The sequence below is a fragment of the Perca fluviatilis genome, chromosome 21 (genome assembly GCF_010015445.1).
Source record: "Perca fluviatilis chromosome 21, GENO_Pfluv_1.0, whole genome shotgun sequence".
Lineage (NCBI taxonomy): Eukaryota > Metazoa > Chordata > Actinopteri > Perciformes > Percidae > Perca > Perca fluviatilis.
This window is the reverse complement of record NC_053132.1, coordinates 14,334,371-14,345,876: the sequence shown is the minus strand read 5'-3', so window position 1 is coordinate 14,345,876 and position 11,506 is coordinate 14,334,371. Positions and strand designations below refer to the sequence as shown.

General features: G+C 38.6%; 1 protein-coding gene across 1 annotated transcript in view; it reads right to left on the bottom strand.

Annotated features, from left to right (window-relative positions):
* Positions 1-989: 989 nt before the first annotated feature.
* Positions 990-11,506, bottom strand: part of LOC120551672 (rho-related GTP-binding protein RhoN-like) — a 30,652-nt gene continuing 20,135 nt past the window's right edge. The window contains exons 3-5 of the mRNA XM_039789163.1: positions 9,898-10,007; positions 5,460-5,594; positions 990-2,050 (exon numbers count right to left, since the gene is read on the bottom strand). Of these exons, the coding sequence (XP_039645097.1) occupies positions 1,796-2,050; positions 5,460-5,594; positions 9,898-10,007 (500 nt within the window). The 3' untranslated portion in view covers positions 990-1,795. The remainder of the gene's footprint in view (positions 2,051-5,459; positions 5,595-9,897; positions 10,008-11,506) is intronic.

Genomic DNA, 11,506 nt, shown 5'->3' with positions numbered 1-11,506 from the left:
ATAGGGATAGAAAGAACTGCCAGCTACAGTGTTGCATTCTATTATAAGACCATAGAGGACTGAAGGAAAGTACAGCTTGTAAATTATACTGCACCTTATAAATGGGCGATGTTGATTGGTGATTGATATACTGTATGTGCAGCTAACTTACTACAGTCATTAAGTAGTCAACAGTGGCAGGACAAAGCACAGAGCAGTAATGAGTGAACTGTTTGCTTCTTCTTCATACTGGAATTATTTCTTTATCCCATTGTGACAAGCCAGTTGTCACCTCAGTTCCATCTTGTTTTGACACAATATAAAAAAGGAACAATTTAACAAAGTTTTTTAGCCACACTAAGGGATGGCAATGTCGCTCTATTCTTCGGTCTGTTGACTGGTCGGTCTAGCGCTTTAATCCAGTATGGAATATCTCAATAACTATTGGATGGGTTGTCATTAAACTTGGTACAGACATTCATGGTCCCGAGAGGATGAATTGTAATAACTTTGGTGATACCTTAACGTTTCATCTAGCCTTAGCCGTACTTTGTGTTTAGTGCTAATTGACCAGTTTTACAATGCTAAAATGCAAAACTAAGGTGGTGAACATGATACCTATACCTTCTGAACATCAGCATGTTAGCAATATCACTGTGTTAGCATGCTGACATTAACATTTAGCTCAAAGACTCTTGTTCGTGTTAAGAAGGCAAGATCATTTATGATTCATATGTTTTAAGGCTGTTTGTTGCTGTTTACCATTACCATGTGCTCTTTGCAATTTAATTAATTTATGATAATAAATAATTTTATCGTAAATTGTCGCAGATGAGCTGCCTCGTGCATAATGTGGATTTATGGCTGTATCTATTTTTATCTCTGCACCAATGAGCTGAGATCCGAAGACAAAAGTATAACGAATCAAAGATTTCCCTTTTATACACTTCTAAGCATCAAGGCCAAATCACAGTCAGTGAATACGTTACATATTAAAGATGTCCCAACAGTAGCAGAGCAAGTATTTTTATTTCATTATCACATTTACAACATAACAGTCACCCCCTTTACTCCCTCAGTGACTTTCCTTCCCAGTGTGGATTATTAGGACAATATTAATTTCACAACACTTTAGTCTTATGTGGTGAGTGATTATTCCATGTTCAATATTAAAAGCACTTGTGGTTTAAGAAAGTTTAGTGTCATCTCAGCCCACGAGTTTGTTTGTCTGTCCAGATTTTCTTTTCAACTCGTTATATATGAAGTGTAACAGCAGAGTTCATTCCCTGACATTTACGAATAACTCGAAGCAGTTTGCGTGCATCGTATTGTGCTTCATTTATTTAAACACTTAAAGAGAGAATAGCATTTCAAAACAGGAAACAACATAACAAGATCAAGACCAGCAGTGTTGCTGCTGGTTCCTGCAAGGTGATCTTTCCAATTATTATTTATTAACTTTTATCTCCATAGTACATTTTTTTTCTGTTCATGTTTCATTTGCTAACCACCCTGCTTGTGTCCATGTCAATTTTTGTCCACTTGTTTAAATTAAAGCGTTAAAGAAAAATAGCTTTTGCCACACCAATGAATGAGAACACAGCCACAGAGAAAATAATAACAAGGAGAGTTTTGCTAAAGATGGACAAACAGTTCCTCAAAGAACTCCATAAGATAGCATTGTTTCTTGTTTTGATCATATTGTCCTTTATGCAGTGCAAGATCTGACAAGAATTCACCAATAAATTAAGTTCATGTGCAGTATGGTTTCATGTCCATCAGCAAACACAGGCCAGCTGCTGGTTAGACTCTGGTCCTACATGAGCACGCAGCTTTTTGCCCGGGCCTTTCTAATGGCAGGTGGGTGCTCATGAATCTCAGTCCGGGGCGGCTGCTGGGAGACCCGCTTGAGTCCGCAACGTGATCCAGCACGTTTGAGCTGAGGCCGATGGATACGGGATACAGACGCCAGGGTAGTGACATGAAAAACATCACGGACGCTGTTCTCCGAATACCTTGAAGTGCATTCTGTGTAGGCCACGGCACCGATCTGCTTCGCCAAAGTAGTGCCCTAAAAACACAGAAAAATACAGTGTATGGGTCTGTTAAGAGGAAGAAATAAACGGTGAAGACACAGGTAGCACATCCATAGACAATTTGCAAAATTAATATTCATTTTGAGCTGTGTTTCTGCCCACCTGACAAATGTAAATCTGATTTTACTCTCCTTTTTAGCTCTGGTTTTGGCCTCCACCAAAAGAAAAATATTTGTCTCTTTAGCTGCTAGTTGCTCACTTTGTTTTCTGTTTGTAACTCTGTTTGCCATCTGGTGCGTGGCAGGTAGCGAACACTCAGTTTTTTGCCTGGTAATTATCTTGCTGCTGCTGGGGAAAAAAGGTTGATGAGAATGCTGACACTAAACCAAATTTGTGGGTGGTGAAACCGAAACAAAAGCCTAAAGACCCTACAATGTTCCACAGAGCGGAGGGGAACTGCATTCTGGTCATAATTATTTGTGGGTCCATAACAACGAGCATCTCCTTTCACATTGCTTATAGTCATTTGACCCATTGTTACTATAAAAAAAAGATTAGTGCAGCTTTAAAATTCAAACATTTATCCAGCATTGTACTTCAGTTTGTGTTTGTTTGTAGTCCAAAAGAGGGTGACTCTCCTAGAGAGCTGCTGAGAGCTAGTACTTAGAGCTTTGCCAAATATATTGTGTGTATGTGTGTGAGAGAGCCAGAGGGGTCATATGGTGGTTTGCATTCTTAAATGTTCTTAAACCATGTTGAACCTCTGGCATGCAGTTGGAAGCCTCATGTAATTCAATAGAGTCAAAATTAAACTTTTAAAATGTATAATCAGATACAGAACGATGAGTGCATAGCAGATGAACAAACATTGGACTTTGCAACACTCTTTTCAAGCATCCTCTAAAAGTAACATGCTGTTAGATTATCCTTATCCTTTCGTGGATATCAGACCAGCAAACACTCCCCTCTTAAAGGAACATGCCGACTTATTGGGACTTTAGCTTATTCATCATATAATAATAATAATAATAATAAATTGAATTTATATAGCGCTTTTCATGGACTCAAAGTCGCTTAGCGCAACACCTGAAAAGCACCGTTGTTACTCTCTGCTCCTCACCACGGGGCATCTCAGGTGCTGCAAGCAAATCACTCGGCCCAAGTAGCAGAAGTTGCAGTGCTTCGCCTTCTGAGAATATAGTTCCCAGTTTGTATACGGTTAGAAGATGGCTGTGTCTCATGTGACCTTGTTATTTGTACACACTGTGACTATACAAATCACAACATGTAATTAGTAAAATGTTGGCATTATTTTGTCACTTATTGGGAGCAGTAGGATAGATGGACCTGGTTACCTCCAGGATCTGGGCTAAGCTAGGCTAGCGGTGGGTGCGTCAGAGTTACGACGCGCAGGGAGATGAGAAGGGTATGTTTGGACACATCTAACTCTGGGGGGATACGGTGAATAAGCTTAAGTCCCAATAAGTCGGTGTGTTCCTTTAATAAAAGCTCTCAGAAGCATGATAGCTAACCAGGGCATACAGAAAGCTAAGATCCTCCACACAGCTATGAAATATTCAAGGCCTATCTGTGCAACTGTAAAACTCGAGTGTAAAAGCTCAGCTTATTCCCAGTAGTGATTATCTTCATCTTAAAGCTGGACTAGTTGAACTTGTATATCCTGCTTTTATTTTGCTTACCTGTTCTCCAACAACACTGACTCTGTGCTTGGGTGTATCTTGTAGTAAGAAAGGGGGAACCTACATTTTGTATTGATTTAACCAAGTCTTCTTTAGATCTTTTAAATAGCACTCCTACCCTGTGGCCTTATCACTATCTCTTACTTATTTACTTTATTTCATCCTTTGCTTCTGCAGTGTGTCATCAATTGGATTCGTCAACTTCTTTTGGCAATGAAACATCAACACTCTGTGACAGTGTGGGTGTTCAGCCATCAGTTTTAGAGATATTCCGTATTGAAGGAGAGTATCTAGCAGTCAGATGTGGTAATAATATTCCTCTTCTATGAAAAACATTAAACACTTGAGCTGTGCTTTCAGGGAGACTGCATTATTTTTGCATTAATGAAAATGTTCCAACACTTCAAGTCTTTATTTTGACGCCTTAAAGCCGATTACAGCAGTAGTCACACAGTTCATGTGTGGTCATTCTGGTGAATGCACTTCCCCTGGGGACCATATTAAATGGTCAAGCGGCAGAAGTGTAAAGGTCCCAGTTTGTGGCGGTTTGCAGTGCAGACCATTGAATGGGGCCCATTTAGAAAAAAACTCTATGGTAACACTTATGGCAAACCAGCCCTTTTCAATTTGTGCTCTATTTTTCAATATTTTTCTATTATTGACCACACAAGTACTGTGGTTATTTCTTTTTTTTGCCAGGATTAAGCAATCTCTTGTACAATACTATAAAGCCAAATGGACACAGTTCAGGTGCACCAAAATTGTGTTGCTGTTGATTGTTCACTCTGTAATCACACATTTTTGTAACAGGTAATTTAAATAATGTAAAGTAATTGTTTTTACAGTTTCAATGCAGCTAAATTGGACACATATAAGAGTAAACTAAACAAGACATACTTTGGGTGCCTTTGGGATGATTATTTTAAATGTTCTGTAATTAAGACTGCACTGGAAAGCTGCAGTTTACATCCAGCCAAACAAGGTAAAAGTAGCCTCACAGTGAGGAGTCTGAGTGAATGGAAAAGAAAGTGTTTCAAAGTTGAAAATTGCTTGTTTCTTTTAATTTGGAGCTTAATCACTTTATCCAGAAAAAGTAATCTGAGATCTTGAGAGACCAATTTTGAGGCCATTACTGACAGGAAAATGAGGATGCTTACCTTTGCTTTGTCTGAGGTATGTGAAAATATTAATATGTTGACAAAAGGCTGCCAAGAAGTGTGAATTCACATTTACATAAAAATTGGCTATTAAAATGTATGCATGCCACTGTTCATCGCTCCAAGACACAAACAAAACTATTGTATTAGCACACATCCGGCTGTTTGTCTCTATCTTTGTTTAGTCCCATCTCTTTTATTCTCCTTGTGTTTCCATATTTGTGGAGGTTATGATCTGAAGCAAATGTCATTCTCCCAATTCATTTTCAGAAGTTTTGTTTATGTGCACAAGTGAACAAAGTAATGGGTGCCATTTGTCTGGGATGATACTATTCAATTTGTATGTAGGCAAATGAAAATCACTGCAGCAGAAAATTACAAAGGCCTGTACATTTAAAACCATATCTCATGGATGTTGCCAATATTGTTGAATAAATTAAATCCATACTGTTCAGTTCTTCACACAAAAATACTGTTGCATTGTTAGGCTATGGCAGCAGGAACAACAGTTCATTTTAAGCTAGGTTTTACACTGTTAATGCAAACAGACCCAGAAAGATGAGTGGTGTTTTCTTTGCACTTCTCACCTGTTCGTGGGTGACAGGAATGAGTCTGTGTTTGGAAAGCTCTCTCATGACGTTGAGGTCCGTCCTCATGTCCAACTTGCACCCGACCAGCACCACTTTGGCACTGGGACAGAATTCCTGCGTCTCCCCCTGCCACTGTGTATCAATAGACAAATACACTTAAGTGCTCAGGGTAATTATGAATCAAGTATAGGTTTAAATGAGGATAATTGACAGCATCTCATTACCATTCTTCCTTTCTCACTTTCACACTAAAATAGGCAAAACATATACTGTATAAAACCACAAAGCTAGATCCACCAATTTGGTTAAAATATCATATGTTATAGCATTAAGATTTCCCATACCTGAACAAACTGGCCTAGCGCAAACCCTGAAAAAAGCCCCAATATATGGATAAGGGTATGCACATATTTGTGGTCATATAATGTGGTATGTCCACAGTCTATATTTATTAAACTTCAACCTGGATACGGTTTCTTTTAATGGGGCTGTACTCGATATTCAGAACATTAACATAACAGTAACTATTTGCTATGTAAAGATGAAGTATAGTAATGTAGTCCTGAGCAGAGAATGAAGTCACACTCCGTCGCCGAGGGCCGTGAAAAAGTGCCAGTATTTTACAAGTTGGGGACGGTCTGTGAGAGCACAACCATTTTTTTCATATCGAGTAAAGCCCCTTTAAAGTCCAATCGGGTTACAATTTCGGATTACTGCTTAAAGAGTAGCTTAACACTCCCCCTCTTGTTTTTGCTGACCTTGAGTGTTTTAACATAACAGCCTTTTTGATCAAACAATTATACTTATTTGGATTCAAAAGAAAATGCTAATGTTGCTGTTACAAGAAAACCATGTTAATCAAATTCCATATGTTTTTAGTAACACAAAACCGTGTGAACCTGTGGACATGTTTTAGCATATTTCTGAATTGACATATGAATTTTCAAACATGAAAACTGGCCTTAAAAGACCACTGTAGGACAGATGAGGAACAAATACTGACACAATACCAGTACCACAATATAAATCTTCAGTTAGCTACTACATGAGCTCACGACAGCGTTATGCTCATGGTCATAAATGCAGGAAGAAGACAGAGACAGACCACAGACATGACTCAAACTATTAAATTCTTTCTTTATCGTTTTCTTTCTCTCTGAGACTCTTGTCATTATCTCCTCACACCATGGCACAGAAACCACTTTGAGCATTGCTGCTTCATTTGTTCTCTCTTACAAAGAGATCTTTTCTCCCAGATGCCTGTGTCGCTGCTGTTACGGGCTCCAGCGTGTAGTGCAGTTGTGCAGAGTGAGCTGTTGCCTTTCAATAGGCCGCTCCACCGAACAGTGTGCAACTGGTGAATAGCAGCAATTTAGATGAGTCACAAAGGACCCATGGGAAGAGCAGCTTATTGTTTGTGTTAATGTTAAGAATTGGTAAGAGTTTTGTTCCGGATAAAGAGCAGCATGGTAGCAGTTGGAGCTGAGTCTAATTCATCAAAGGAAGAAAATGAAAGCTGGTTACTTTCCATAACTTCAGCTGACAATTGAGTTTGAAAATATATGTGCAATCCAGGTAGCTGCACTTTCTAAATACACATATCAAAACCACCAGGAAGGACTGTAACTGTCATTTGGGACAATGATGTCACGATCTCAGTAATATTTAGGGGGGTTTTAATGACCTGTGAGGAGTTCACATTATGTGATTACACACATATTACACATGTTGGGTTTTTAAGGTCAGATCTGATATTTTTAGCCAGACTAGCAGCGTGGCTCTGGGGATGGCAATTTCAGTCTTTCGGTCGGTAGAATCAAGGCTGAAATATCCCAACAATTATAACTTTACGACAAAATATGACTATATTTTCTGCACACATTAATGGACCCCAGACTTCGAATCCTAATAACTTTGGTGATCACCTCAATTTTCCTTTACTGCCATTACTTAGGTTTTAGCCACATTTGTGGCTTTATTTGAAATGTCTGTGAATCAGATTTCATGAAATTTAGTTCAGGCATTCATGTTCCACTCAGGATGAACTGAAACAACTTTGGTAAACCCTTAACATTTTATCTAGCACCATCATCATCAGGTAAACAAAACAAATTCTTAGCTTGTGTGTATGAGGACTCTGCATAGATCATATGTTGTTATTAATGTACTCTATTTATACTGACCAACCCCGGCTACTGGCCTTCACATATACTAGTTAAGAATGATTTATAAACAGGCAGGGGGATAGAAAGACAGAAAAGAGATTGAAATCAGGAGATGGAGCAATGCTGGCAGGCTGCTAGTCAGAAGTTATGAAGAAAAGGTGAGAAACTTTTGCCAGCTGCAAAGCAAGGGGTTGACGTGTTAGGTGAAAGGTGAAAGCTGTGTAGAGACTGGGATAACATCTATAGATTAGGTAATGCTAGATGAGAAATCTCCTTACATGAGAGATTTTAATTAGTATTTGAAGAGAAATTAGACTAAAAGGAACAAAGGATATGGGGCGCCTGGGTGGCTCGCCTGGTGGAGCGTGTTCCCCATGTGCATAGGCTCAGTCCTCGTTGCAACGGCCAAGGGTTCGGATCTGACCCGCAGCCCTAAACTGTCGTATTAAATAATGGCCTAAAACACCCAAAAAATTATCTTAAAGAAAGGATATAAAAAAACAAAAAGGGAAGTGATAAGGTTTCAAAGTGTATTTTTATAGCTTATCAATACTAAGAAAAAATAGTCCCTCTAAGAGAAAACTTGGAGGGTGCAAGAATTAGTTTAGCGGAAGGCTGTCAATAATGGCAGAAGAAAAAGTGCTACGTACGGCGAGGGTGTTATTTGAACATAGAGGCTTGCAATGCTAAAGTAAACGGAAACAAGACATGGTGGCAAATTGCCATACTTAAGCACTTCAATTAGATAGAATAAGGATGAGTTCCTTTGTTGTGTCTCTAAACTTTGAATAGAGTGACCCATCAACATGTCACTTTGGCATCCTGGGCATGCATTGTGAGATCAGTTTATTCACCACTATTACCAAGGTCAAAGTTCAAGTTAGTTCTCAAGTGGACCCTCTGTAGGTGTGAGAATTTATCCAACATAAAAGATAAGTGTTTTTTGTCTTGTATTGATGATGTCATTTATGAGCGATGGTGCTGACTGCAGGAATGTCTGCGGAATGAAAGGTCAAATGTGTCAACATATTTGATGTTAACAACTCGCATATGTTCGTTAGCAATTAAAATTAAGATTGATCAATATCTAAAATGCTACTAGTTATAGGATAGGTTTGGATTTGGATTTTTTCAAGTCTATTTTAATAGAATACTTGCATGCCATGTGTACGTTGAAAATGTTATTGGTCGCTGTAATCATTCCTCACGACTACATTGTAAGACATGGAGGACAAAATCCACAGTCCTCGTTTGTGCAAAAATGCCTTTGTAGGTTTGCCAAAGCTTATTTGAGGCTTTAGGAGTTAGCCAAATTGAGTTGACAATTTCCAAAGTTATCAGCACAAAATTCCATCTTAGTTTTCATGGACAGTGTTCCTTTTGAAGCTACGGCGGAGGGCTATTGCAGAGGCAAAGCAAAAAAAAAAAAAACACAAACAACTACCAGGGCGAAGATACTGACTTATGGCTAACTCAAAGCAGCAGTTTCACGTTAGCTTTGGCTAAACTTGAAGCAGCTATAATCATTACTTTTATAATAACACTGTATCAAATGACAATGGAAAAAAGGGTCACTTGACGCTGTAGGCAATGAACCTACAAAGACTTATCACCTGAATCTCCCCCTCCTCTCGGCTTTACGGAGCTTTAAAGCACATTTCAGCTCATTGTTAGCCCACTGCCTGCTCAGCACCAAACAGCAGACAGACACAGTGAAAGAGACTAGCTGGTCAACAAAGTGCATTCCGCAGCTAAAGAGCCAAATATTTCCCTCAGGAGTTTGTAGAGATCACAAAGGGAGTTCAAAGGAGAGTGAATATTGGACTCACATTTGCCAGATTTTCCAGAAACATGACTCCAAACTAATGACAATGTTGCTCCATAACTGCTGTATGTGTAAATAAGAAACTATTTGCTAACAAGTTCACCATTTCAACTTCAAAGGTGATAATATGTCAATGTTGATCACAACTTGTTTCCGTTGCCACCAAGTGGCCCAAAATGTTTTTTTAGATTTTGTACCCCATTTCTTACTATAGAAGTGCTGTGAAGGAATTGCATCATGGCCAGTAAAGAAAAGATAAATAATTGACCCATAACTCTTCAGTGTACACATGGCATGTGAGTATTGTATTATGATAGACTTGAATATATCAGAACAGATCCTTTAAGGCTGCTCTGATGCTAGTGTCTGATAGGAAACTAAATGTACCTTAAAAACTGTAAAAAGAAACAAGACACATTCACACTTCTGTTAATGTGACACTGACCTTTTTCAGCACGCTGTCCAGTGTTTCCGGACGGCTGATGTCAAAGCAGATGAGGACAGCGTCTGAGTCAGGATACGCTAACGGCCTCACATTGTCATAGTAGGCCGAACCTGTGGGTGAAAAAATACACACAGACATGACCAGCGTTTCCGGTTGGATTATATGTAATTTAGTTACTTTGCGGAAGAGTTAACTTTCATCACAAAGTGGGTTATTATAGAGCACTTTTGGCGGTAATAACTATGATTAAATGTAATGAACTAAGCCACTCTGCAGATGACAATGAGTGGGTGTGATCCACAACCCTTAGTCTGTTTGTCTGTCCATCTTGAATAAGCCAACAGACAGACATGTGACAGTGATATAATGAATGGCTAGAACAAAGCGTCACCTAGTATTTCAGAATAGCATGTTTTTTTGCCGGGGGCCCCGGGTTGAATTGAGCATTGTGACCTGGGCAAGGGGACACATTCCTATCCAGAGGGGACAACATTCCCTCTCCATTTCCCTCATTGTCTCCCACACTACGTGCTTTTGTCACCGTGCACAGGGCTTTGGCAACTTAACAAAAATGTGTTTGACAGAAAATTCCCATAGAACCCGACTGAATGCGAGTCACTGCCACACATACAGCACAAACATAAAAACACAATTCACTCTTTTATTTGGCTTAAAAAAAGAAGCGTTGGTATTATGTCAAATATATGTTAAAAAAAAAATGCATTTTTGAGTATCACCTTATTTTCCTGTGAAATATGTATATATTTTTAATGACTTATCCTGCACAGAGATATAAATGAATCCAATCAAATGTGACTAACTCCTATAAATCCACACTTGACCGGCAGTGATAGTTACAGGTATGTGTTCAAATCAGTCAACAAAAACAACTTTGCTTAGCTTAGTTTCTGATCGTGTTTACTTTTGGATTTAAATTTCTTTTCCTGCTCCACATATTCCATTTTTATCCTAAAATATCACATCACAGAAGCTAAAGATGCTCTAACTGTAACTTTACTCTAAATTTAAAGCAAGAATCCTGTTTGTTATAACCTTATTTTTGTATTTGTTTACCAGCTTTTATCTGTTGATTATGATTTGGAAGTTAAAATAAAGATAAATGCACCAATTAAATCCAGCGTAAATGGCCATGGAGTATTGGAAAATATACAGTTTGGGTAATAATTCTTACAATCACATACTGTGTGTTTTCACTTTTACAAGATATCATATAAAAATGGCCATTTGTTAACAACCTGTCTTGTGTTGCCTCCAGATTTTAGCAGTTAAATCAGGGAGTAAAATGTGATCATGACCGGTAGGGATGGCCAAAACTATATGTATATATAAAAAAAATCTTTAAACTACCAAGTAGATTTGAATTTTGATTACACAACATCAACACACCTGGAGGGTGCTGCACAGGTACAGTATGTGTGCCCAAAAAAGCAGCTATATTTACCTCAATTTGTGTCATGCTGTCAAAATCTGGCCCAAAGCAAACCACATGTTTGTGCATGCGTGTAGCTGTGGACAAAAAATGTCAAACTAAAGGCCACAACCATTTTTCCCCTGTCTCTCTGATTAATTCCTGCTCCTGGGTTTCACA